The sequence below is a fragment of the Pygoscelis adeliae genome, unplaced genomic scaffold, assembly GCF_000699105.1.
Source record: "Pygoscelis adeliae isolate BGI_AS28 unplaced genomic scaffold, ASM69910v1 Scaffold85, whole genome shotgun sequence".
Lineage (NCBI taxonomy): Eukaryota > Metazoa > Chordata > Aves > Sphenisciformes > Spheniscidae > Pygoscelis > Pygoscelis adeliae.
Window position 1 is genome coordinate 429,912 of NW_008824900.1, and position 27,886 is coordinate 457,797.

Here is a 27,886-nt window from a genome sequence, read left to right on the forward strand (position 1 = left end):
TGGTGAACCTGGCCTTCATCACAGCCTTCCAGAATTTAACATGGATCTTGTGACACTTGATAAGCCTTCTGGATCCTCAGAGGGTGCAGGAACTATACTAGCTTTCCAGAGAAAGGCAGCAGTTCATGCCAGTGGGGAGCCTGGTTTTTCCTCCTTGGGTTTGAGAGGAATAAATAAATATTCATCATCTCTGGTATCCAGGTTCTTATACCTTCAGCTGCAAAATGCATCCTAATCATCGTGCTTCAAGGGCTCTGTGTTACAGTGCTGGCTGGCCCAAGTCCCGGGGGACAGCCTGCTGTCTCTGCAGGCTCTTGCACTCTGGCAGCAGGCAGCTGTCAGAGCTATAGCTCTTGAGTGTAAAGTTTCCACAGCATCGCTTAAAGCTGAGTTCTAAGGTTCAGGCATGTCACCTCTGCCATCCCCCAGCCCAGTCTTTGCATCTCTGGTGTGATGCTCAGTTCTGCAGTTCTTGCTTGACTCTGCACCTTGGGTTTTTCCCATGGTTTTTGCTTCACCCCCCCTGGAAGTAAGCTGCCCAGCCCTCTTGTTCCTTGCTTACAGAACCCAGAAGGCATTACCTCGGATATAGAAAAGCTTTGTATTGCCATCCCCTTCTGGTGTGCTGCACTCCTCCACAAAGTTGTAGTTAGGCCGAAGGAACTTGGAGCTTTCCAACCTTTGCTTACATACCTGATGATTTGTAAGCTGTGTCTGTGTTTCCGAACAGCTGAATGTCCTCAAAAGTACAGAATCTTGTTTTTCAAGCAAGGATTCTCTTTTCTTTGCCTCTGTGCACAGTCTGTTAACTGCTCTGCTTGATAGGGCTCTGTACTGAATCAGCCACATCAAATGCCTTGATCTCCTCTGGTGGTGTCTCCTCCGCAGGGCTGGCCGTAGTACTGCCCGTGTTATTCTTTGAGAAATGGAATCAGCAAAATCCGAGGAGCTGGTTGTCAGGGAAACCTGTGTGATATCCCAAGCTGAATTAAGGAAAAACTCAGCCGAGAGTTCCTGGTGCTAATGTGACACCTGTCCCTGGAGCCTGTCCCCAGGCTGTCTGGTTGATCAAGAACCGTGGCAATCAAGTTTGAACAGTAAACAAGGCTTCGAGCTTGTAGCTGTTCAGTGCGCAGTGGCTGGAGGCCAGTGCTCTTGCAGTCTCACCGTGTGAAGCTCTGCTTAGGAAGTGATGATTAGTGTGCAGAAGAGATAACATCCCATTACTGTGACCGACTGTTAAAGTCTTTCTTGTAGAGCTGGAGCTAGACCTGTCTCGTCACTGTGTCAAGGGAGGTGGTTGTTTCTGCAGTGTAAGCCTCTTGGGCAAGGGATCTCTCACTTTCTCTCTGGTTTGTCAACATGCTCTGAATACGCAGTTGGTAGCTTGACAGCAAAGGCTTTGGTGGTAAAAACAGCTTCAGATATTCCCACTCTGCTTTGCAGTTCGCTGCCTCCTCTCCTCTGCTAGAAGTGGCATAGCGAGAGGCTGTGCACATCCAGCTCAGAAATCACCCTCCAAAAAGGGGTGAAAACTTCTTGATCCTGTTTTGCCACTGTAGCCCACTGTGAATCACGCCATCCATAGGGCCGGTCAGTGGGCAGTGAAACGTCTCTCTTGGGGCAGACAGCGCTGGGTGGGCTCTGGGTGCAGAAGATGGTGGATGGTAGCTATGGTCCCATTCCAGAGGTGTTCATCCCAGCTTGTCAGTGCTGGCGTTTTAGTGCCAGGCCTTGAGACAGGGGAAGAATTGTGACTCTTCTCTAGGTGGCCGGCGTGGAGGACTAGTTGGTGTCTCTCTGGTGGTGTTGGTAGCCCTGCAACACCTCTGGGGAAGCACATGAGGAATAGAGGAGTGAATTGGAATGGCTCTTGCTTACCAGGATGATGGCGAGCCAAGCAGCGTTTCTCACTGCAGAGCTGTCCCGCGGAGGCACCGGAGAGCTTTCGGCGCCGTGTTGGGTTGTGTGTTGCCATTGTTAGATCATTGCTCGTTCTTCCTGGGTTTTCTGCAGATATTAAGACTGTGTGCTGGGCTGAAAGCCAGCGTTGTCTAGGCCCCGGATTTAGTGAGCTAGCCTTTGCCAGGCTGCCCGCACTCCACTGTACTCCTCTGACACCCCGTGTTTCCAGGCAGGTCAGTATGGATCCAATCAGACCTTGCCTGTCTGCGCTGCTTTCCCTTCCCTCTGCTCACCTTCTTGCTTTGACCTTTCCCTTCCCTTTTTGTATCCCCACTGAATGGCTGCCAGCCCCTGCCAGCTCTGCCTCTTAGAGCTGCCACTTGTGATTCCTGAAAGGCGGACAGGCGTGAATGAATGAGAGCCTAGCAGAGAGCAATCATTTGTTGCAGCAAGTTTTCTTTTTCCCCCCTTTCTTCAGATACAGCACAAAGAATCCCTCTCTGCAGTCGGAGACGGTTCATTACAAGAGAGGGGTAAGCCAGCAATTCTCCCTGCCTTCCTTCAAGATTGATTTCTCAGACTGGAAGGATGATGAGGTAAGCCTCTTCTCAGTGTCCCCTTCTTTCCACAACCCAGTTGTCCCAGAAGCACTGGATTCCATTTAGTGCCATGAAGTTATGGCTGGAAGACACCCTCTCCCAGCTGCCGTGGCATGTTTTGTGGGTATGAGACGAATGGGGCCCTGGGAGGAGCAGGCACGAACACTGTATGAGAACTTGGCAGGTAGATCAGGCAAACAGGGAAGAAACCCAGAGAAGCAACTTCTGATATCACTGATCAGCTGGCATCCCCACATCTGGTGTAGGAGGGGGACTGCAGAGATTGGCACTGGAGCTCTTCCCGGAGGAACCCACCACTCCTTAGCCTTCCTCTCCCTGCCAGCTTGTGGGAACAAATGTCTGTCTTGATCTCTCTGTTTTGGTGGCTTTTTGGTTTTGATTTTTTGGCTGATACTCTACAACAGTGGTCTCTAAAGTGGGGTGCATGCACGACAATTCATTGGGGTGCGGGAAGAACTTCAGTAGTACGTGTATATATCTTATTAATAATAAATATACATATATTGGGAGTATGTGCTCAAAATTTTTTACTGATGGGATGAATAGTCAAAATAGTTTGGAGACCACTGCTCTAGAAGAGTCCTGCTCTGTTTAAGGGCCACTCTAGCAGTATGGTGTTGTGGGGGGATACTCTCCCTTCTGGGGCAGACTCACACTGGTGCATTAATGTGGAATAAGGGAATGCCTTCCTCCTTTTAGTTTAACCCATAACTGCAAACAGACGAGGGCTTGGTTTTAATTAAGTTCTCTGGCTTTTACTACATAGCAAGACCTGTGGAGTCCTATTAATTTTGCTATCTTTGCAAAATTCCAACCCAGGCAGTAACTCTCTGCTTCTTGAGCCTCTGAGCTTTGGCCCAAGGGCTTCCCCTGCACGTGGTGCAGGGCAGGGACACCTTGGTCTTTCCCCTGCTCTGTGCAGAATTGCCATAAGAGATTTCTGATGCAGAGGAGTTGGTCTGTAGCTACTGCTAACGCATTTGTTTCTGTGGACCCCTCTCCCAGGTTAACACTGATACAGTGTTCATTTCCTGACCCAAGCCTGTGTAAGAGTACTGTGTATGTGAACCCTGGTAGATAACTCTACCTATTTAAAAAAAAAAGAAAGAAAAGAAAAAAGAAACAAAAAAAAGAAAGGAAAAAAGCAATCTTTCATGTATTTTGAAAAGATTGAATAGCTATTGTCTTGAAGTTATAGTTATAACTATAATCAGTCCTGTGCCTTAACAAATGCCGTGGCAGTTACCAAGAGCCTGCGGAGTCTGGTCTCCTGATGTCTTGGCTTCTCTGCCAATATATGATTTCACAAGTTCAGCCTACAAAAGCCTGGAAGAGCTGCTTTTCAATCCCTTCTGTCGTCTGAGAGCTGGAAAGTAGGAGCTCAGATCCCTTTCTTCTTAAAGAATTGAGAAGCTTAATTTTCACTTTTGTTCCTGCCAGCAGGGTTTTAACTCGAGTACTAAAGTCATGTCCTTTTGACAGCTTAAAGGGAGAGATGCTGTGGAAAAGTAAGCTTCTAGCTCTCTTCGCTTGATTCTGCTGCATCCTCTGTCTCCTCTTTTTTCATTGGTGTTACTGGGAGCTCTGGTTGTGGAGAAAATGTGGAACAAGCACTGTGATTCGGAAGAGTTTCTTCTCCCATTTCGGCTCTGTGTACATATCAGTCCTTGTCCTCTCAAGTCCAGTAAAATGCATATGGCTAAATCTTCTTAACTGGCCGCTGAAATGCAGCACTTTTATCTGAGACAGCTGGCAGAGTGTTATCACTCAGCTGTGTACAATTGCATGCTTCAGATTGCTTTCCAGCTTTGTTATTGGTGTTGTCCAGAAAACCCAGATTTACTTCATATTTTTGCTCAGTGTAATACTCGCATATGATGTAGTTCTTGGCTGGCCAACAGAAGGGAAAATAATGTCATGTTGGGTTGTTATGTGGAAAGCTTTGTAAAAGTTTACTTTGTCTTCGTAGTACACTGGTTTGCTTGCAAGTTATAGTGTATGGCTTGTGTTGAGACAGTTGTTTTCAGGTCCCCAAAAATGAATGTGAAATGGACCTTTAAAGAGGCCTTTTGTTTGAGAATGCAAAATTTTATATCGTAAAGCAACCACAGTTCTATGATGTGACTTTCCCTTCAAATGGACAAACAGTAACTGTTGTCGTCCAGTAATAAATCAGAGCAGGAAGCAAAGCAAAACCATAAGCTCCTTTGAGCAATTTTAATCAATTGTCCTCGATGAATTTTCCCTCTGTGGCATGCCGTAATGATTCAAAAATGCAAGCTGGAAAATAGTGGCTCAATGAGTTTCTTCTGTAACAAATACTGAGAGGTTAAATGAGATTTTTGTGTTCGCTCTGTTACTCTGCTGTTTTGGAAAGAGAATAGATTCTGGTAGTTTAAAGGAGGAATGAAATGTAAAACCATCATACAGAGGATGAAAATCAATATCCCTCATGTCTGAAGACTAGCTAGGTCAAATCGTAAGGTCTTCCAGCGCATGCTTTCTATTCGGAATCAGGTATGCACATCTGAATGGATGTGTGTGTGCAAAGCTTTGTTACGCAGCTAAGAGTTGCTTCTAGAAAGCACTGCAGAAGCTGAGTGGCCCCAAAGGCATGCAACCTGCACGAGGAGCGTGCAGCTATGGACAGAAGAGCAGCAGACTTGCAATCCCCTCTCCCCCCTGCGCCTCCCGTGGAAGGTTGGTGAGCTCCTGCAGTCCGAAGTGCGTTCCTGCAGCTCTTGGCAGAGGCGCGGCCGTGTGGCTAATGGGCTATGGCACACTTGACTGCTGGCTGCCAGGGTATATCGTCTCCCAGTGTACAGTTATCGTTCACTTCAGGATGAACATTTACGTTGTAATTTATTTGAGGAGGAACCATTTCAGCTCACGGTGAGGGTCACCTTCCTTCCAGACTGGGTGTTTTGGGTTGCCGTTTGTGCCAATGCCAATGGCTATCTTGGTAGTTTATCTTTTGAGGGACTGGCTGGAGAAAATCACGCTGCAAATGATGTTGGGGCTGTGGGAAAGTGAGGGAAGCCCCAAAGCACTACCTGAACGGTGCTGCGGCGCTTCGAATTGGGTCTCAGTTTTAACTGGAGAACTGAAAACAGACTACCTGGAGCACCATGGTGAAATGACATCTTTTTCTCTCTTGGCAAGAGATGAGACAAAAAACCCCAAGTCAGTAATTAACCAAAACCACCAGAAATCCAGTCTCTGAGCCACTTCCGTTCCTGGCATAGGACAGTGTTTGTAAGGTTGCATTTTTCTTGCGTTTGTAAGATGACGTGGAGCTTTTGAAGTGCTTTAATGAAGTGCAGGGCAAAGGAAGAAATTGAGTCTGTTTTCCTTGCACTCAAGTGAGATCTTAAATTTTCACTCTTGCCGATTAAAAGGTCAATGACCTGAATTTCATAACATGCCAAGAGATGGAAATCAGTCTGGTGTTTCCTTGAAGTGTTGTGTGAGCTTGAAGTTTAACAGATTTTTCTCTATGTCTTCAAGAACTTCATACAAGAGTCAGGGTTTCTTTTGTGGTGTAGGGAGCATAATGCGTCCTGCTGTGCTATAACCGGTATATCCTACCATACGCAAGCAAAACTATGGCACTAGATATATTTTGAGAAACTTGTCCTACTACAAATCACTCAGGCGACTTTTAGGATATATGAATTACTGAGAATTAAATACCATATAAAATTCAAATGGAGATCCTTTGCTTTGCTAGCCACGGCTGGTGTTTAGTGCCATGTCAATGTATATATGCTGTAGTTATTCTGGTTGACTCCCTTTGAAAGTTGGTGCCTGAATTTTAAATCCTTCTGCTCTGTCGTGTCCTTTTGAGACCAGGGACTGGGGGCCCGTCAGAAGGGGCCTTCATTCCTCTGATGTTAACGCTATCTCGAGCATTGTCTTCAGGCAAGCCTGGTGTGAATTGTCTAACCTCATCTCGTTTCTTTCCCTCAGCTGAACTTTGACTTGGATCGTGGTGTGTTCCCTGTGGTCATCCGAGCGGTGGTGGATGAAGGGGATGGTAAGCATGGTGGTGTGCTTCCTTGGTCTTCTTCTAGCTCTCTTTGAGGTTATGTGACTCCTTCAGGGCAGGCCTCCTTCTGCAATGAAGAAAACATTTTGCTTGTAGCAAAGGCCTGGGGAGCCTTTCCAGAATAAAAATATTTCAGGAGTTCACCTTAACTTCCCTGTATTAAAAGGGCCCAAATAACCACGGGTTCTTACACAAAAACATGCTTTTAAAATAGCCTCCAGTTTTACGGGAAAAATGGCCAGACATTTAGTGTTGGAATAGTGTTTAGGAGAGCTCCTGGCTCTGCCACCAATGCCAGGCACAAATTGGAGCAAATCCCTTCCTTTCTCTTTGGGTTTTGCATTTGCAGTTTGTAAGGCAAGGAGGGAGTTGGTCTTTTTCCCCCTCTTTGAGGGGTAAGTTGTCTTCATAAAAGCTATAGCTAACTGTAGGGTGGGCCTTCCCCTAGGAATGGTCAGAGAAAAAGAAATGGCTTTAAAATGCTCAGGCCGCTGTTCAACCAAATACAGCTTCATTCAGCAGTTTAAAATTCTCCTGCTTTTTCTGAAGGGTGCCAAATGGTTACAGTAAAAGAGCCTAACCTTTCATGAGAAATAATATTGTCGATTATTTTTAAAGCACGTTGCCATTCTGGAGAGGGAAGTCCGGTAAATGTTTAGATTGTTACTCACCCTGCACAGTATTTTCCTTAGGGGGTGTGTGCTTTTGGGCCCCGTGTGTTTGCACTCATTCTGAGCGTCAGCAATGAAAAGGGCCCAAGAAAGTCACATTTTCTCTAAAATTGGGGGCTGTTGTGGTCAGCAGGACCAGCATTTCACTTCTGTGTTTTGTAACGTTTTGTACAAAATTTAACAATAATTAGAAAGGAAAAAAATCCATTGTTGATTGCATTGTTTAGTGCAGTCACTTGCTCAGTTTCTTATGTTGTAGATGTGAAAGAACCCAGAAACTCACTGCGTTATTTTACAGTCCTCCAGGCAGAGCGAAATAGAACTGGATGAACCAATTTAAAGTGCGACTAACAAAGCACAGTGCAACATAAAGGAAATTACTTCTAAAGTGCATCTATTTTTAGTGATTTCAGGCACCGTTAGTAAAATTGACATATATGTATATTTCCTGACCATAAATATAAAACACCTTCCTCTCTTTATGGAGCTTTTGGCAAGGTATTTGTACTTCCTAATGTTGGGCATGCCTAGAAGGACCAAAAATAGAACAGGAGGCAGCATGGGAAGCATACATGTATGCACATACCATGCCCAGTCTTAGCCAATAGCGTACCGTCATCTATTTTAATAACCTGGAAAGGCAATTGCTTTTAAATCCTCTCCTGGAAAGAATATCAGCACAAAAATTTGTGACACTTGAGCGAGATTTGAGGAAATTGTTGTGTATTTTGGTTCTTTTTTAACTGATGGGACTGGAAGGAGCTGGCCTTGTGTGTTTGGAGCACCTGGAAAATTACAGCTGGCCTGTAACTTGTTGTGTTAAATAAAATTGAATGGCAAATTAAAATAGCAGTCAGCAAGATGTTGGTTTGGACGGAATTCTGCCAGGAGATGTTTGCGTGCCTTGAAGAATGTGAGCTTGCAGTGTTAGCCCTCCTCCATTCCTGCCAGCGGGAATGCTCTCAGGGAAACGTACAGAGACCCTTAGGGGAGGGAAGGTGCCGCACAGAACGGGTCGCACAGCTCCAGCCGCTCACGCTGCTTGAATGCCACGGAGGATATGAAGGGAAGCGATACCTGTTATCTCCTACTTGGCTATTCAAACTGCAGGGAGGGACCTGAGTTTCATTTACAGAGTGAGGTAGAACAGCCTTGCTCTTGGCTGGCAGTGGCTGGAGCAAGCAGATGAATTCCCAGTTTTAGCCCTCTTTTCTGCATGCCATTACGTTCCTGATTGCACCCAAATTGCCATGACCAATCTCCGTTACCCAGCAAATCTGCAGGCACGGACTCTCTTCTCCCACATATTGCTGTTTCCAAACGTGGTCGCTGTGCTGTAGTCCAGTGAATGGTTCCTCTTGTTGTCTCTGTGTTGAGGGGGCCCAAAAGAAGCTCTTGAGCTCCTCTGCCTTTTAGACAACACAGGATTTGCTTCCTTCAGCTGTTAACTTTCTGGCACAGAGCTGATAGTAGTGTCTGCCAGCTCTTCTGCATGTGCTGAGCACAGCCCGGGTACTCGTCGGTCCAGGCAGGGCAAGGTGGTTCCGTGCCTTCCCTTCCCTCGGCGACTCCCCCATGATCTCTGTCTCCCATTTCCATATGATGAGTCTGAACGTGATTAAGTAAAAGGGTCCAACCAGTTGGAGCTGAACAGAACCTTAGAGTCTTGAGCCAGAGAGACTGGGGTTGTACCTCGGCTTCCTCTATTCTGTATTTGCTGAGGGAGCCACAAATGCAGTACAGAAACTTCTGACAGCCCCTTCTCAATGCTATTGGATTAAGAGGAATCCCTGAGTTTGGAAGAGGGAAGGCGTGATGTTTGTCTTTGGGGAAAAAAAATCAGAGAACTGCACAGAGATGTTTCAGTGTCCAAAATTGGTGTGAGAAATAAATGTTTTATAAGCATGTCGGATTAGAGTGAAATAGTGATAAGTACCAGGGCTGGAATTACTGACAACTGCTGTTAAACCAGATGGATTTATTAATCTCTGTGATAAATTCGGCTAATTAAGAACAGGAATTTGAGGGGAGAGCAGAATCCTACTGAGCTCTTTGTTTTACTTTCCCTTTCCAACCTCTGAAAACAAAGTGGGATAGTTCAGAGCACCCAAGATAGTGAAGGCATGCCTGTGTATGGCCCACCACAGAGCCCAGCAGGGTTTTGTTCTTGCTCCGCAGGAACGTGAGATGAACCAACCTAATGACAAGATAAGAAAAGTTTTAAATTGCAAGAGGAGATGAAAATAGAACAGGTGGTGGTTTAGAAATTATAAACGGACTAAAATTCAGCTTATGGTAGTTTTATGCTTGTGCTGTTTTCAAGGTTTAACCAGGACTGCTCTTCCTCTTTTTGCAGTGGTGGTTGAGGTGACGGGTCATGCCCATGTTCTTCTGGCTGCATTTGAAAAGGTAAATGGGTTATTTTTTCCTCTCTGTCCCTGTCCTTGTATATGTAAACATTTCCATGGGTCATTAGTTTGTATTTATGTAACACTTATCACAGTGGAGTCCTGGCCCATGACTGGAGTTCCCGAGTGCTATTGTAGTACAAATAATTTGCTTGCAGCCTGTAATTATCATTTGCACCAGAACTGGTCACTCAGCTAATTGTAGCTGGTGTTTCCTGTGGGTGGGGAGAGGGTGTGCCTCAGTGGCTGTCGTGTTTGAAGGTGGAAGGTGTCGACCGTGGCTGCTACCGTGCAGTTTTCCAGGGCCCCGTGCTCTCTTTGCAGAACTGGATCTGCTGTGTCCAGACCCTGTTGCACCATTGTTTGGCCTTAGTTTACATGTAGCACCAAGCCCTTTTAAAGAATTAGGATACATCTTGCATAAAGACTTTGAGCTCCGCTACTTTTAGGTGGCATGTTTGAGGTAGCTGACCGCTGCCTACATAGTAAGGCTAAGCCAAGCTGTATGCACAAGCCTTGATAACAGGCTCTCTTCCCATGATAACTGGGCCTTGAAAACAGTTGCAAGATCCATAACCGCACCATGTTGTGTCTGGTTGTGGTAATACTGCAGACACATATCCTGGACAAGTGATACTTGTAGTGACATGCTAAGGTGAGGCAAGAGATGCTGGAGCAGAACTGGGCACGTAGAGGGGAGCAGCATCAACGCTGTGCTGTTAGAAATTCCCCGCTTCCAGGCTGGCACGTGGACTGACTTCTCAATCTGCTTGGTTCCTGCCGTATCCTTGAGCAAGTTGACAGGTCTTACTCTGTTCCTCCTAGGTGGATAATGTGGATGGTGACAAGCTGAGTCAGAGGGCATGGGAAGCACAGTCAGTCCTAAGGAAGCCCTGTGGCTGGAAGATGCTCTAAGTGTTCTAGGTTGCTTTTTTGATGGGCTTAGTATGTGAAGAAAATGAGTTTTCCTGTGTTAGAAAGGCTTCTCTGAGCACTGGCTCGGTAGGTAGTTCTATTCCTGGCAATTAGAGATCTGTCAGAAATGAGATGGGCAGCTGCAGCACCCCTGGGACTAGGGCAGGGATGTTATTCTTCCAGTTTCCTCCTCCAGCTGGTCTGGAAAAACAAAACACAGTTGTATCCCTCAGTCATTGTTCAGCAGCACCTGGGAGAGGACAGCGTGGGCCGTGGGTCCTTGGGGAACGCTGTAGTGTTTGAGTTGTGCTGTAGATGGAGACCCCCTAGCCTTGCAAAATGAATGATCAACCATTTCTGAGGAGAGAAAAATAGATGAGACCACCAGCTTCCTGAGTGTTACAGCCTGATTTTGAAATATTTCACACGTTTGCCTTCCTCATCTGTGAGACTCACCTGTGCTCCACTGGCGATTGCCTTCATAGCTTTTTGGTTGTAGCTAGGTTCAGGTTAGGCTTTGGATCTGATGATGCGAGTATGATTTTTACTTACAAAGGAGTGTGTCTAGTTGCTGTTTTCCAAGTATCCAAACATAGCGCTGTTGCAGTAAGCCCAGCCTCAGTGGTCAGGGAGTAGAGCTCTCGCTTGGACCTGGATTTGTCCCAGCTTCCCGTTCTAGCATCCTGTGGCCAGCACTTGATAATAGCACCTTATGGAAAGCAGGAAGATGCACACGTATTGGGAATGTATTAGCATGAGGGCAGAAGTGAAGCTTTGGAAATTTCTGTCTCGTGAGATTGGAAAGTGGCTTGAGTCTGTTTTAAAAAGTCTGTTTTACTCTTAATTTGTGCACTTCAGCTGTTTAATATATTTCCTTTTTTCCTGCTAGCACGTTGATGGCAGTTTTTCCGTGAAGCCGTTAAAACAGAAGCAGATTGTAAGTACCTGTTTCCTGTCTACTGCTTGATTAAAGACATTTGCTGGTGTCCTGCAGGTGCCCGACTGTACCCAGTGGGAAGCTTCAGTGTTAGTTCACCGAGAGCCTGAGATCTCACCTTGTTAGCTCAGATATCACAAGCAAAGGCAGTGAGCTGCTGGCAACCCTTAATGTCGGGTGGGTTGTTGCACAGCCAGATGTGTGTTGGGGGACCAAATATGGCAGCATGGGACTGGCAGAACAATGGTGCAGGTCTTTTGTGCTTCTCTGGGAGGCAGGCACTATGTATAGATCCAGTCTTCCCTATGCGTTCCTGCCTTGCTGGCATTTGGCGCTTGAATACAAAACTGGCAGAGCCCCTAGACAACCCACAGTACTGATGCTTCCATGTCTGCAGAGGTGCAAGTAAATTAGGTTTGCGTAAGTGAGCTTAGGTGCTGTGTGCGTTAAGTAGCGTGAAGCACATCTGTTCATCAACACTGCCTGATCTCCTGAGGTTCTGTGTTTTGTGGTGTGGAAGGATATCTTTGCAGGCTCCCCGTGTCCTACCTGGAGGCTGAAAACTGTTAGCTTTCCACATGCGTGTGTGTTAAGATATTAGGGTCTTCTCCCTGCACAAGCTTCCTTGTTGTGCCCATGGTATCTTTGGAGCAGCCTCAGGGACTGAGACCTTTTGGCTCATCTTTCCTGTCTTCTACAAGTATCCTGGGACTTGAGCAGTCACAGAAACGGTCTTGCTTTGAAGCTGTTGTTTATGTACCAGACTGCACGCATTATGAGGGGAAGGGAAGAAGGGAGACTGGCAAACAGGGAAACATTAGGGATCTGTAGCCCTTTTTTAGCCCATCCCAGTGTGGTGTGATGCACAGAAGCTGTGCACTGCCTTATCAGGATTGAAATTCCATCCGGTCTTGCATAGAGAGAAATACATAAGCAACTGCAAACTGCTAAGATTGCCAAGAACTTCAGCTTCTGAAAGGAAATCTGGTAGTAATCCTGCTGCAAGGATCAGCTTGAAATGTCTTGGAGAAACAGATGAGACCTTGGTGGTCGATCCCTTCACCTTTAGATGTGTGCTGTGTTTTCTGCTTTAAACGTGTTTGACTTCAGCTGCTTGTGATTGATGGCTAGGGTTTTCTGATCTGAATTAAAAAGCCTTCCACTACCAAGAAGGTCATTAAGTGCCTTGATTAGACACTTTTTGCTCTAGGATGTTCCTTCCAGTCCCCAAGTCAGAAAAGAGCCACTAAACAGTACCAGTTAGTCACATATCAAAATTGCGTTCAGTAATTCACTATCTGCCTCACCAGTGCTGTGCAGAGACTCACGGCCTGTCCTTCAGACTTGCTCATGCCCAGTGGCAGCAATATTAGCCCTCGCTGCCAGAGCTATATCCCGGTGCTAGCGGTGAGTTACTTGCCGCTCCAGCCTGACGTCCGTTCTGAGCCCTGTGTGTCCCAGACTGACCTGCGTTCCCCTCCCTTCCTTGGTGCTTAACTTGGCTGTGTTGCAGCATGACCTCCTGGCTAGTTGATCAGTCTGGGTCCCACAAGTATTTTTAACAGAGACAGCCAGAGACTGTTCCGGAAAGGAGTCCATAGAGTGTGCGAAGGCAGGTTTGTAGTGGGAACATCCAGAAGAGCCATGCCTGTGAAGGGAGAGCTCGTGCGCTGTGCTGGAAGAGGCTGCCTGAGCGCTGTGGGAGCAGAGCAGTGCGATGCCATCGGTGCCTCTTTCTCACATATTCTTCTGATCGGAGAAGAGCATTCATGAGCTGAGGAGAAGCCGCTCATTTATCTTGCTTGTGAGTTTTCGGGGGGATTTTTAAAAATTTGTTTGTTTGTTTGTTTAAAAACGGTGCTTACATGGCTGTGAGCTCTCTGAGTCGGTATTGGGTTACTGCGCACGCTAGTGCAGTGGGTACCATTCTCCATTCAGCACTCCAGACTCCCCAAATGGAGGGCTGTCTTGCTGGAAGTGCTCTCTAGGGAAGTTCCCACCCTACCACAGTATGGTTAGCTGACTCCTGCAGTGAAACAGTGTGTGCTTGTCTGTCTTTACTGGCAGAGCATGTAACCTTCCCACTCAGTGTTTGGTTGTGGGTATTTTTTTTATTGGCAGTTTGTAAAATGTAATGCTTATGTGTTCTCTCTCTCATGGCTTTTAAAATAGAAGAAAGCTCTTTCTAGAAGAACACATGTGCCACTGAAACTGAGATAGCATCCGCACCCATAAGAGCATAGAGCAGAGGTATAGAGTATATGTCTGCAGTATGACATTGAACATTCTTCCCCATCACTGCTTTTCTTTTGCCCTCCCCTCCTTGCCATTGCCAGGATTCCCAGGTACCTTTTGTGTGCATCGATCTCTAAAGCTTTTTGGGAGCAGGAAGCAGCAGCTAATGAGCTGAACTGCTTTGTTCTCTCAGCTGAGATCAGTTATAGTATATGTACCAACATGTTTAAAGAAATTCAAGATGGATGAATGCAAACAGATGGATCAGCAGAAAAACATGACCTGGACTTGGCTGGTGGCTCCTGTGTGCATCAGCTGAGGCTGTATATAGCAACAGAAGCCTTTGGAAGGATGATGTGGTGCGGGATGGGTCGGAGAAGCGTGATGAAGGTGAAGGACTGCATTGTGTACAATCACCTACTCCTTCTTATTTACTCCTCCTCTTTTAAAACCTAGAGATCTTTCTAGTAAGAGCCACGTTGCACTGCTCACCCTTTTTCTATTGGGACATGAGCTTCTCGGGATTTTTAGAGGCAAGCAGTTAAAATGAATGCAGGCTCCTGCAGAGGCTTTGGTCTCTTCCTTCCTGACCTCTTCTTTGCTTTGAGCTGTCCACTTCTGCACTCGCTGTCACTCATCATGATCCTCCGAGGAGTCAGGATGCTGTAACAAGGCTCTCTTTGAAATGTCAAGTTACAAAAGGACATCTCCCATGTAATTGTTCCCAAACTTCCTGGGTGAGTTGTGAGCCGCTGCAGAGGATTTTGCTCAGCAGTCCAACAGCTGACCTCATTGCTGTGAAATGCAGGCCTAGAACAGATTGTAAGCTGCACGCTGAGTTAAACGGGTAGACTCTGGAATTAGTTTGTTAAAGCTGCTGCATCCCAGCTCAGTGCATTTCTACACTGGCGAACAGTGGATATAACTAGCTCCTGCCTCCATCTTGGCATGTGACATCTTCTGCAGCACTGAAATCCCATGGCAAAGCCAGTGCTCTTCTGAGCACCTGGCTGGACAAAAGGAGAGGAGAGAGGCCGATTACACATGGAAATGCCAAAAGCCGTGGGACTGAGGAGCTGTTGAAGCACTGGGCTCCTGGTGGCTTGGCTTCACTGCATGGTGTCAACTGGACGGTTACTGAAGATGGCAAGAAAGCGTTTCCTTCCCCTATTTGCGAGATGTGTCAGTTTGATACCTTGCAACCCCTTCACCATTCGACCTGTTGCGGGGTTTTGTGCGGAGGAACACGCCCTGCTCTGGGGAGGCTGTTGTGTAGCACCATATCTTGAGGGACCAGTATCTTTGTGCATCCTTGTAGAGGCTGCTCCTCACGGCTGTAAGAGTCTCGTGCTGTACTTGCTGGGTGAGCTAGGGAACGAGGGAGAACACCCCACAGTGCAGAAGGGGCTTGCCTTGCTGGGACTTGAACCATCAGCCTTTCTTGCCTGAGTGCTTTAATTCAGTTGCTCGGGGGAGTTTGCAGGCAGCTGCCAGTGTTTGCATAAAGGTATCGCTCTGAGGAGTACATCCCAGGTTTGGGGCTGTGAGCAACTTCCACTGTGCCTGGAGCACTTTCTGCCACCACACACCCCAATTTAGAGATGCCACCAAGGGCCTGGAGGTGGTAATAAATGACACTGCGCTAATGTTGTCCCTTGAGTGCTTCTCATGCTAAGGGAGATGGTTTGTCTCTCTTCAGTAGCTTGACCTTATGCTCCTAGGTGATGAACAGGGAAGTGATGTGCAGCCATTGATGTGCCAGTAACGAGCTGTTGGCACAGCACCTCTGCTGAGGTTACAAAGATGGGTGGAAGTTCATCTTGGATAAAGTTAAGCAGTACTTCACAGAAGGAAAGGCCTGTTGAAGGCTGATTGCCTCTGGCTTATTTGAGCTATGGGTGCCTGTTCCCTCTTGATCTCTGAGACAAGCAGAGTTTTTAGATGATTTTGATAGTGACAACAGTGATCAGATGGGCTCCCTGCTTAGACCAGACAGGACGGGCACCACTTTTTGAGCAAGGAGAGACTCCTTCTCCCAGCTATCCTTTGCAATATTTGCTTCTGTTAATTTTTTTGTGTGGCTCTAGGGGAGCCGGCTGCCATGGACATTTTGAGACAGGGAGGTGATCGCGAAGCAGCAATGACAGAGCAGCTGGCACTCCAACTGTTGTCTTCTTCCCTAGGTTGACCGGGTGAGCTATCTGCTTCAGGAGATCTATGGCATCGAGAACAAAAACAACCAGGAGACCAAGGTAAAGGTTCTCAGGAGGCTCCTGCTCCCTGAGCTGTGGGTTTCCAGCCTGCACCTTCTGCTTTTGAGCTTAACTATGGGGCTTGGCAGGGCAATGTGGAGATGCTTCCCAGAATGACTGTCAAGTCTGTGTGCAGGCACTGAAGAAGCCCAGGGATGGCAGGTTCTCGTTGTAAGGCCCAAACAATCAGTGGAGTTGTGCTGAGATAATTTTAGGTAGCATGAGGCTCTTGAGGGTATTCCCTGGGGCTGGAATTGCTGGGAGAGAAGGATATCAGTGCCCCATGGGGCAGAGCACTGATCTTTAGGGCTTGTAGAGACAGTGGGCCAGTGTTAGCTGCTGCTCTCGGTGCCCTGAGGCTGCTGGCCAGTCTAGGTGTTTCCCAGTTTGCACAACCAAGAGTATCTTTTTTTCCTCATTGAATGTAAATGAGCATTGCCTCCCAGGCTCCCCTGAAATCTTCCCTCTGGTGCCCACGCCATCTCACTGCCTCTCTGCAGTCAATGCACTTGTGCCTGTTGTGTCTGTGCTTTGCTCCTGTGGCTCCTTCATTGTCTCCTGTTTGTTGGGGGGTGGGTGATGTGTTGTTCTTTTTTTTTAATGGGGGGACTGCGTGTTCCCATAACATTGCAGGGAACTGAGTTCTCTAGGGCTAGCCAGTGTCCAGAGAGCAGCCTGCATTCCCCAGCAAGAGGGAGCACAGCATCACTAAGGGATGTATATGCAAATGCATCAACCAGAAACATTGCCCACCTTTAGGCAGGAGCTTCTGCTGAATCCCGGCTTGCTGCACAGCTCCATGCAGATTATGTGACTGCTTTATGCTTGCTTTAGCCCTTTGCTGCCACCTGGGCTGCAGAGTGTACCAAGTGCTGGCCTCAGGATCAGACCGCTCTGGTGTGTGTAGTGCATGGTTTGCAAACAGAGGAGTAGCCAAAGAGCAAGACAAGCAGGATTTCCTCTCCAAGCAATGCAGTGTCCTGCCCAAAGCATCCTGTGATCTCTGACTGCCTGTGCCAACAGGTTACACCTGAAGAGGCAGGAGGGAGAAGTCTTTTCAAAGATTTTTCTTGCACAGGATCTCTTTAAGGGGATTGAAGGCTTCTGTTTGTGTCCTCCTGGGTCTTGTGATGATTCTTTTGATCCAGCAATCACACATTTGTGGCCCATCAGACAAGTGGCCTGGGGCCATTTTTGTTCTTCCTACTATACTTAGCAAATCATATGAATGGGAAAGCAAAAAGCCTGCCCTCCCTACCTCCCAAAATAGATGAGGAGTGCATGTGATGGGGCAGGCAGGCTTGCAGCCTTTTGCTGGCATGGTCAGGAAGCTGGGTGTGGCTGTGGCAGCAGCAGATGCTGTGTATTGCAGTTTACACCAAGGTTGCCCATGGTCTGGTATGTGTTAGCCCCGGTGACCAAAGGGGCCTCGAGAAGTGGGAACAGGCGAAGGTGGAGGGCGGCCCATGCTGGGTCATCAGTTTGGTGGGCTCTGGCATAACTTCTGTGGCATCGGTGGGGAGACTGTGGGGTTCTTGGGTATCAGTGAAGAGAGCTCTTATGGTTGGAGAGTGGGTTTCTCCTCCCAGCAACAGCTTGCTTGGTGGCTCTAATCCAATTTGTGGGGCTCTGAGTGACAAAAAGACTAGTGTGATGCATGTTCACGTTGAATGGGTTCACACTGACCTTTTTACCGGGGTAGCTGTGAGCATCCAGGTGTAGAGGTGAGCATCTCAGGCTGGTTCTCCTTCAGCTGCATCAAAGCTTGTGCCAGCACAGGAGACTGGTGAAGGTGTTGTGGCAGGAGAACCACTCATTCCATCACTTGTTCAGAGGACCTGTGGAAACTGAGCTAGAGATGGCTGGAGTGCCTCCTTGTGTCCAGCCCGAGGCCAGCCTGACCTGCTGCCTGCCACAGTCAGCAAGCAGCTCCTTCTGGGGCTGCTCTCTCTCTGTGGACATGGGGCAGAAAGGCTGGACTGCCAGAGAGCCCGCTTCCCTGCTGACCCTGGGAGCCACCAGGCTGGCAGGCAGGAGCTTGTTCTTGGTCCCCCTCAGCTGAGGGGATTCCTACCCCAAAGGGGCTCCCCTCTGCACACAGCCTAGCTCTGGGGAGGGACAGCTATGCCGTGAATTCACAGGACAGTGCCCTGGTCTCTGGCTTTTAGTGAGCTCAGAGCAGAGCCCCGAGAGGAAGGAGTGTATGTAGCAGGGCTGTGTGGGCTGGAGCTTGCTCTCCTTGAGAAACCCCCGCTGAGAGCTGCGGAAAGGGGAAGCCAGCTCTCTCACAGACTTTTGGGTGAGAAATTTCCCCAGGCTTCAGAGTCCCTTGGCAGTTTGACGTGGTCCTATCCATTCGCATGCCAACGTCTTGCCTCTCATTGCAGCCTTCAGATGACGAGAACAGCGACAACAGCAACGAGTGTGTAGTTTGCCTGTCGGACCTCCGCGACACCCTCATTCTGCCCTGCAGACACCTCTGTCTGTGCAATTCCTGCGCTGATACCCTGCGCTACCAGGCCAACAACTGCCCCATCTGCAGGCTGCGTGAGTATGTGCCCAGGAAACAGGGGCATCCTTCTTCCTCCTGGGCTCCTGTTAAGTCAGTACAGGCTGTGAGACGGAGCATGTACCCCACCCCAAGGCTCAGCATCAAACTGGCCCCTGGAGATTCCTGGCACCTAAAATAACTGTCCTCGGACAGGGAAGGAGGAGAGCACATGGGAGAACGGCCCTTTGTCCAGTGCCTCCCTGACCACTGGCCCTCTCTCAGGGATGGATCTGAAGGTGCAGGTGCTCTGAGCTGTGCCATGTAGGCAGTCGTCGTGTTTTGGTGAAGAAGATGGAAAATCCCCCAAAGGAGGGGACGTAGAAGCTTTATCTTGAGAGTATCTGACTGAGACAGCAGCCAGCCCCACCGGAGGGCTGCCCAAGTACTTTGCATGATTTTATTTCCCTCTGACAACCTTACTTTGACTTCACCAGGGAGGCAGAGATGAGATAACAGTCAATTTGGAGTCCTTCGTTGTGCCAGGACAGTTAGGAGGGTCTGCTTAACCCCTGCATTGCTCAGCTCCCAAAAGATGGAAAAAATGAAATACCCGTTCTGACAATCAGGCAGCACTTGCTGAATTCCATGTCTTTTCTCAAAAGCACAGAGGCATAGGAGTCTCTTGAGAAAATGCCTGTGTTTTTGCTGGAATAGGCAGATCATGTGTTTTACCCTGTGCTTGGTCTATGAGGTTATTTGATTGTTTCTAATTGATACTTCTCAGGAAAAGAAAAAAGAGCCTAAAACAGATGTTTGGCCTGAGAAATTAAGTCTAAACAGATCAAACTTGGCAAAGATGCAGTAACCAAAAGCAAGATCTTATCAGAGGAAGTGCCTGACGACTTTGACTATAAGTAGCACAACTTAAAACACAGGAACAGCATTATCTCATCTGCATGCAGCAGCGGAGTAGGCTGTATTTGTTTGGAAAGTGCCCCCATGTCAGACTTCCTGGGAATCTGCTTCTGGGGAGTGCAGAGGCAGTGAGGATAGATTTGCACCTCTGTCTTCTGGCTCTAGGCTGATCTTGCAAGCAGCTGGGTGCAACTAGAAATGCCTGGGCTTTTCCTTATGTATGAGCAAGTTCTTACAGCTGCATCAGAACAGATGTCTGGCTCATTCATACGCGCCCTTGGCACAGAGGAACTAACAATATTAAAGATCTGCAGATAGAAAATGGGACTGTGGGCAGGGAGTGGAGATCAAAGCTGTTGTGGTGGGAGGACCAAGGGATCGCTGTGCTGGAGACAGGAGTTCAGCACTAACCCTCTGGCTGGGTTTGCAGCTGTTACAGAGCCTCTCCCCACCATAGTGCTGGCCAGTGAGTGAGCAGCTGATGGCAGGAGCGATGCTTCCAGCACCAGCTGGTCCCCGGGGCTGAGACTTGTGGGGTCTGAATTAACCCAGAGTGGTTTTGAATGAGGTCCCCCACCATTCTGTAGCTTGCAGTGTGCTGCCCAAGGCCGAGCTCATGTTTTTCTTACTGTGTTGTACAGTATCAGGCCTGAAGCACCTCTGTACATGACTGTACCGGCACAGGCAACGCCTGTTCTCTGCAAGGCCTACGTGTACCCAGACTTTTTTGGCCAGCAGATCTCTCCCCAGTATAGACCGATCAGCTAGAAGCCAGACCATAGCGCTTGGCTTTGTTGTGCTCTATGGTCCTGCTCCCCATGCACATGGGGAGTTCCCCCGTGCCGACGGCATGTCTGTGGCAAGCTGAGTTGCTCCGGCACATGTCTGGCATGGCCTGGTCCTGTTTGGCCGTGCGGTCACCTGCCTGCTGTTCTCTCCTAGCCTTCCGTGCCCTGCTGCAGATCCGGGCTGTGAGGAAGAAGCCGGGGGCTCTGTCGCCAGTGTCATTCAGCCCTGTCTTGGCACAGAGTGTTGACCATGATGAGCACTCTGTAAGTACCTCGCAACCCCATGTACAAAGCCTGGGCGCTGGTCTCAGCCTGAGTGGGCAGCTTGTGCATGCATGAGTTGCTCAGCCTGATGGCTGGCGTCCCTGGGACCTCAGGAGGTGCACTCAGGCCTTGGAGCGAGGTCTTCGTGAGCAGTGCAGCCTCCCTTGTCAACCCTGCTAGACAGCCAGGATCTCTCCTCTCGTGGATTAGTAACACGACTGGTTTTAGACAAGTGCCCTCCTGTCTTTTGGAGGAAACAAATCCACAGAAACCTCAGTCTGAGGAGGTTTCTTGGGGTCTGTCCCAGCAGAAAAGTGGCAGACTCTGGGCATGACAGTATGGGAGCTGGGAAAATGGGGGGGGTTTACAGTTTGACTTGCACGCACCTCTGTGTGGCACCACGCTCTGATGAAATGCCCTCGGCATCGGGGTTCCTAGCATGGTACCAGAAAGGCCTCTTTGTGCCAGCCTCCCTGAGTGATCGGGGTCTCGGCAGGGCAGCTGAAGGAGCGTGGGATGGAAAGTGTGGTGCTGGTGGCCTTGGGGCCTGGTTGCACATCCCCGGTGTGGTGAGGGCAGCAGCTCATTGAGCAGTGCTGTTGCACAGCTGGCTCCGGCGAGACACGAGAGAAGAGTGAGGAGAAGGGAGATCTGCATCTAGATCTTCTTACAGACTTTCGTGGGAACAGAAAGATATTGTCACAGAAAAAGCCTGGTTTTATCCATCTGTCCTCTGCAGCATTGTAGCCCTGCTGCCTTCAACTGGGGCTAAGAAATAGGGCAGGGGAGAAACCCCAAGGGTTGTTGTGAAGCAGAGCGTGGTGTGTAGAGGAAGCAGGTGCTGTCACCTGGAGCGAGGTGAGGAGATGCTGCGTGTCTCTTCGTGTCACTAACCTCAAGAAACAACTTCTTTAAAACATGGTTTTCTCTTGACAGTGTCCTTTTAAACCTCTTAAAGTGAGCACTGTCTCCCTGCCCAGCAGGAAACCTAGAAGGGAAACAGTAAGTGGACTTGGTTGTATTTGGCTCCTACGGCAATTCTTTGCCAGCAGTGTCACTAGCACGTGGAAGTGTCACACATGCGAGGGCTTGCTAACACGCTGGGTTTGACTTGTGCCCCTGCACAGGCTGCGACGCTCCACGTACTGCCTCCATGTTAACGGTGAGATGCTCACACCCTGCACGGACGATCACTAACCTCCCCGGTTTGCGTGCGGAGGAATAAGCAAGATGGAAGCAGCTTGCCACAGGGATCTGATGCTGACTCAGGGACTGTCCCCAGGTCCTGAGCCTGGCTGCTTTATAGTTCCCGGCCAAGACGTTTTCATAGCTTTGTAGGACTGTGGGCAAGCTGCTGTCCCCTTGGCTCACCCAAAAGCTTCCTTGCACTTGTCTCATCCCCTTGGCAGTTTGACGTGGGCACATCTTCTTGTGGTTTCCACCCCGGTGCTGGGATGTAGAGGTAGACCGCTAGGCACAGTTGGACCAGGTCTTGCATTCAGGAACACTGGCTGCAATGGGCTCTTTTGCTTTTAAAGAAACAGGAAGGATGGAGCTTGTTTTGTTGGGGCCTCTCCAAGTTGGTGTGAGAGTGTGTAACTGGAACGCCGTGCTGGGGGCAGCATGAATGGCAATTGTGGGGGACCAGGAGCCAGGAAGGGGAAAGGTGAGGGAGGCCCCCAGGCCAGGAAGAGTCTGTTTGTGCCGCCTTTGCGTACTCTCATCAAATGCAGCTACAGCTGTCATTGGTATCAAGGAGGCTGCAGTTTTCTTTTGCTCAGGCCGGCCTAGATGCTCGGCCTTATGAGGAATGCGGCTTGCCGTGCTCGCCAGGTCTGGAGAAAACCTGAGGCTGGGTTCAGGTAATGAGGCTATTGCAAGCTTGGCATGACCCTGGCTCTCTGCAAGCCTCTTACAGTGACTAGCAGTGCTCCTGCTGGAGCAGTGGGCTCTGTGGGTGGTGTAGTGGTAAGTGTCCCAGGAGAGAGCGGTGTCTCTTAGGGTTGTTTGAAAGCTCAGTAGCTTGCAGTGAGGGTGTTGTAGCCACTGGCTGAGAAATCCTCCTCCAGCCTCTGAGCTGTGCCGCAGTACCTGAGCTTTCACCGCAGCGAACCAAAATGAACAGCCTCTGAACCCTCAGGCCTTGGTCTACACATCCAGGAGAAAATGTCCCAAACATGAGCCAGGGGGTTTCGTCTCCCTGATTTTTCTGTCCACAAAACAGCACCTCTGAGCTGCTGTCTGGAAATGAAATGTTTTCTTGGACATGGCATTTGGCCCCACTGCTTGGGGCAGTGCTGGCAGCAACTGTGAACCGATTCCATTCAGCTGACTTGATTATCTTGCAATCACCAGCTGTGGTCTTCATCGCAAGCTCATAACCATCACAAGACGGATACTTAGGGGATGTGGGTTGATGCTTGACCCCAGGTGCCACTCATTCTTTCTTCCCCGTCAGATCTAGCTCCTTCTGTGACCACAAGTGAGGCAGTTCAGCCATCAACTCACACCAAATTAATGACTGTGTTGCAACAGGTTGCTGGGCAGGCTCGTCTGCAGCTGTGTGAGTGGGAGATCAGGCACAGAGAAGCTATGGGAGTTCATGGCCAGGCTTAGCAGCAACACACCATCTTAGGTACAACACAGAACCACTTCCCTGAGGATACAGGGCTGAAACAGCTCAATTTAATGTAAGCCTGGACTGCTGCAGTCTTGCCTCTTTTGTTTGCAGCGGGCTGGGCTGAACTGCCTGTGGCCTACTGGGTTGCAGCATAAACCGTATTTGTCGCCGAGTCCACAGGACCTTTAGGATCAGGAGGATTTTTGGAGTTAAACCAGTGTTGGCTTAATGGCTTTGCAAGGGTCCCTTTGACTGGCAGCTTAGTGAGTTACAGAGGGAATGGGAAGTGGTGCAGTTTTGCCCTCCTACCTTACAGGGTCAGTGGTTCTGTGATCCCTTTCCTACCTTTTAGCAGAGGCGAGTATGCAGAGAGCCAGCGTTAGCAGCTGAGAGGACCGAGACCATGGGAGAAGTGGAAGTGGTGTAGGCTCTGAGGACCAGCTCTCAGCTGGTGCACACGTACTCCCCTCCTTCGACTCTCTCTTAGCGACACTGGTGGTGCCGTGAAACAGCTGCGTGTACCAGGGCTGGAAGCACAAGTGCGGTGCTTATCGAGCTGGAGAGGTCTCTGAACCATCAGAGCAACTTCTAGGAGAAAAAAAACCCCATGTTTTATAGCAGCTTTGTTAGGAACCTGCTTTCTCACCCTCCTGTCTGGCTCTTCAAAGAGCTCCCTAGTATGGCGGGGGGGTGCCGAGCCATGTTCCAGCTTGCTGAGATGCCCAGTCTCTCAAGCATTGCTCTGGAAACTTGCCTGGACCATCAGGGTTACAACCCAAGGGGGAGCGTGTGGCTGTTGCAGGGGAAGGAGGCTGAGGCTCTCTGGAGAGGTGGCTGTGGGGACGGGCTGCTTGGGAGCGCGGTGTGGGAGGTGCAGGGCTGGGTTGCAGCAGGGCCTCCCCTTCCTAGAGGGGCTTCCAGCCTGCTGAGGCTTTCTTAACATGCCCTTCTCTTTCTTGCCCACAGAGCTCTGACAACATCCCTCCGGGCTACGAGCCCATTTCCTTGCTGGAAGCGCTGAATGGCCTTCGCTCTGTTTCCCCCTCCATCCCGTCAGCTCCTCTGTATGACGAAATCAACTACTCTGGCGTGGTGGATGGGATGCCGCCTGCGAGCCGACCGCTTGTTGGGATGGACAGAGCCGTGGAGAGCAGCCACCAAAAGGGCAAGCGGAGCAAGTCTCCAGATAGGTCAGCATGAGGACGGAGGGGTCCACTCCTCTTGCAAGCCCTGAGGGCTTGTGGCCACATGCACTGGGAGCCAGGAGAGGGCTCTGGCTGGTCCCATGCGTAGCACTGCTAACTCAGAATTTTAGGAGGCCAGCAGGTACTCATGCCAGTGAGGGAACTGAGACACCGCCCCTGCGTTCAGCCTGAGGTGACCAGCTTATGTCTCCTAAGGGCTGGCTTTGTCACCACAAGAAAGGGGATTTTTAACAAGGGGATCTTACCCAAACTTTGGATGGAAATGTCTCCTTTCCAATGCAGTTAGTTCCTCAATCTGCATTTGACATCCAAACCTTGTTGGATTTCAGCTTTCCATGGAGTTCCCCAGGAGCAAAAGAATGGGGAGAGAAGTGACCTGAATTTCAGAGCACAAAATGCTGAGTGATATCCTTTAGTTGCTGTCTGAAGCCTCCTCTAGTGGTCTTGTGACGGAGGATGTAGGTGTGGATGCTGTGGAGTGGGCAGCCCACCGCAGGTGCCCTTCACGTGTCCCTTGCGGGGCCGTACAGATGGGGTCGGACTGGGTTTGTTCCTGGCACTCCTCACTGTGCTCCATTCCAAATTTCCCCCTGGGGAGGGAGCCCCTGAAGGTGTGAGGAGCAGGGTGGGATCTGGGCCGCTTGCTTTCCGTGCAAAGGCAGATTTGCCCAAGTTGTGTTACTGTGCTGAAGCTCTGCCCCGCTTGGCTCTGTCCCAGAAACTGCTGCTGTTCTCCGTGTGGCCAATACTGGAGGGCCCTAGTGAATTTAGCTCAATAGTTTGAGCTCCTGCTCATGCGTGTTGGCTTATGCTGCTGGTGGAGGGACAGGGCAGGGGTGGTGACAACTTGAGCTGCTGCCGCCAAGTCCGCCAGGGCCCGCAGTGCTGGCAGCACTGCAGCTCCTTGCAAATGGAGTTTCTCTTGCCGCAGCACACTACGGTCTCCCTCGTCCCCAATCCATGAGGAGGATGAAGAGAAGCTCTCCGAGGACTCTGACTCACAGCCAGCACTGAGCGGGGGTGAGCTGGTCCTGAGAGAGACCAGCTCTCCAGAAGTAAGTGTGCTCTGCTGGGGAGCTGCTCTGAGCCAGAGCTCTTCTGGGGGGGCTTCTTCTGGGACACAGGAGCTGCCTCGTGAAGGGCCATCGCTTCCTCAGTGACAGGGTAAAGATGAGCTTGTTAGCACGAGTAGCCTGGAGCCAACAGTCTCGGCTGCCTTTATTTACCCGTAGGGCTCCACGGGGAAGGACGTAGCCTCTCCCTGTGCCCCTAACACCCCTTTGGGAGCTGGGGCGTTTGAAAGCCACTCGGCTGGAGCCATGTCAGAGCTGGCCTTCCCCCAGCTTGCTGGGCGAGCCCAGCAGTGTTTGGGGCACGGGTGGAAGCTGGGCCTTGCTGGGCTGCCAGCACCCGCTGCCGTTGCCTGTGAAACCCCTCCATCCCGGCCCGTGGTGCCACAGCGCTGGTGGGTGGCCCCCTGCTCCCTCTCTGAAGCAAGTCCTGGCCCCGAGCGCAGCTCTCTGGAGAAAGCCAGAGCAGGAGACAAGCTCAGCAAAGGCCTCCAGCCTGCAGAAGTAACCTGTGCTGTTCCTCCTTACAGAGCGTGGCAGGGGAAGAGATCGAGGAGGCCTCGTCCCTGCAGCAGGGTAGGTGTACACTCGGCCGGGGGGGCGGCCAGACCTCGTCTTGGTGTCCAGGTCTGCTGTGGTGGGATGGGGACAGCTGGGGAATGAACATAGGAGTTCAGAAACATCCAGCCCCCAAAGTCCATCTCTGAGCTGCTGTGCTTCACCAGAGAAAGGTGCCAGGGTTTCTTCTGGGGAGTGGGGGAACAAAACCAACAAATGTCCCCGGTTTATTTGCCAAGCATCGCTCCTTGCTGTAAGCTTTACACAAGTAGAGCTTTCCGTGCCATGGGCTGTCTCCTCGCACGGCTGAGGGGGAGATGGCTGCGTGCACCACTGTGGTCCTGGTGAGAGCATGGCCACGGTACTGGGCACGCAGGATGTGCCCCATGTCTTTGGGATGGGTCTCTGGTGCTCAGTCAGCATCCAGAGGGCATGAGGACGGGGTGAGAGAGGAGTGCTGGGTGCGTTTTGGGGCATGAGCCTGCATATGAAGAGGTGGCCCTTCGGCACTGTGACCTGGGCCAGTCTGACCGGCTTCCCTGAGACCTCTGCGGGGCTGGGGGGGCCCGGGGAGCTTCCTCACGTGGAAGATCTCAACCCATCCTCCTGGCTGCGTGCCCCTGCAGGGCTGGGCTGGGGACTGAGGGGCTGCGCTCTCGTCTGGTTCTAGGTAGCCGCCCGCCCTCCGTCGAAGACGTCCTGCAGGACGGCAGCTGCGGCGAGCACAGAAGCCTGACGCAGTCGGAGAGCAACCCTCCGGTAGACGTCTATCTGCCAGGTAATGGCCGCCCCGTTGGGGTCGAAGGCACAGTGCCGACCTGCTGCGCTCGCGGCTCCGGTTCGAGGCGCCGCGGGGCCCGGGGGGGTTGTGGACTGTGTGCCTGGCCGCGGGCAGCCTCCCCACCCGGGGCGGCGTGCTGCAGCCTTGGGACGGGACAGGAACGCACCTGCCCGGAGCACGGGCTCCCGCTTCCTCCCAGTGGGCAGAGCGAGCTGTGGGCGAGGGGGGCTAACACAGAGGTAACTTGCCCTCCCCTTCTCTCTCCTCCTCCCTCACCCTTTTGTCTCTGTCCTTCCCCTCCTTTCTCCTCTCCGGGCTGCGGCCGCTCGGTGGCAGTTTACGTGACAGTGGCCTCCCCTGCCTGCCCCCAAACGGCGCTCCTGCTTTCGGCCGAGGGAGGGGAACCATCTGGGCCGGCTTCTGGGAGACTGAGCCAGTGTGGGGGGCAGCGGGCACCCCTCTGCCGCGGGGCGGTGTCGTGGCGGGGGGGGGTTGTGCTTTGCTGGCAAGCGCGGCCGTGGGACGCTGCGGCTCTCCTCATCCCCGACTGTTGTCGTTGCAGCCTGTTTTCTTCCGTAGAGTCGCAGTCTGTTCTGAGTACCTCTCTAATGTCTCCTTCCCTCTCTGTCTGCCTTCCTCCCTCCTGTCTTGGGCAGCACTGGGTCCCGATTCCTGCTCTATTGGTATAGAGGAGTAAGCTGGTACGTCTTCTCGTTCTTCTTACGCATCGCTGTTGTGTGGGGCAGCAGGACCTCTCCTGGGAAGGCCGGCAGCCGGGAGAGAGCGGGGATGGGACTGATCCTGGCCGTCGGGGTAGGGAAGGAGGGGGCAACAAACCAACCAGCCTTGCACTGCTGGCTCTGTCCTGGCTCCGTTCCCATTCCTGGCACCAGCATCCCTGCACGCCGCAGGGGTCCCTGCTGTCCCCGAGTGCCAGGACCCCAGGCAGGGCGGCGGAAACCCTGGCCCTCCCCACCAGCTTCTGCTGGGCTCCTGGGTGAGGGCTCTGCTGCCTGGTGGGCACCATGAACGTCTGCTGGCTTCTCCCAGGCTGGTGGCAGATAGCGTGTCCCCTTCGTCTCCCGTGTCCCACTCCCGGCGCTTGCCGAACCTGCATCTTAGCAGGGGCAGAGGGGACGGAGCTCGCGGGCTCCAGCCCTGTCTCCTGCGGTCAGTCCTGGGGAGGAGGGGGTGGCGGGGGGT

At 50.7% G+C, this 27,886-nt stretch overlaps 1 protein-coding gene across 3 annotated transcripts in view; it reads left to right on the forward strand.

The window, feature by feature from the left end:
• The window catches only part of MGRN1 (mahogunin ring finger 1, E3 ubiquitin protein ligase), a 46,204-nt gene extending 18,808 nt beyond the window's left edge, over window positions 1-27,396 (forward strand). Inside the window, exons 4-16 of one of the 3 annotated variants that reach the window (XM_009324682.1) lie at window positions 2,384-2,501; window positions 6,495-6,561; window positions 9,601-9,653; window positions 11,457-11,504; window positions 15,923-15,991; window positions 18,379-18,538; window positions 20,340-20,449; window positions 21,386-21,451; window positions 24,036-24,259; window positions 25,206-25,329; window positions 25,875-25,920; window positions 26,573-26,680; window positions 27,340-27,396. In XM_009324682.1, the coding sequence (XP_009322957.1) occupies window positions 2,384-2,501; window positions 6,495-6,561; window positions 9,601-9,653; window positions 11,457-11,504; window positions 15,923-15,991; window positions 18,379-18,538; window positions 20,340-20,449; window positions 21,386-21,451; window positions 24,036-24,259; window positions 25,206-25,329; window positions 25,875-25,920; window positions 26,573-26,680; window positions 27,340-27,380 (1,234 nt within the window). In that variant the 3' untranslated portion in view covers window positions 27,381-27,396. The remainder of the gene's footprint in view (window positions 1-2,383; window positions 2,502-6,494; window positions 6,562-9,600; window positions 9,654-11,456; window positions 11,505-15,922; window positions 15,992-18,378; window positions 18,539-20,339; window positions 20,450-21,385; window positions 21,452-24,035; window positions 24,260-25,205; window positions 25,330-25,874; window positions 25,921-26,572; window positions 26,681-27,339) is intronic. The other 2 variants (XM_009324683.1, XM_009324684.1) reach the window with 2 other exon arrangements.
• Window positions 27,397-27,886: the final 490 nt, after the last annotated feature.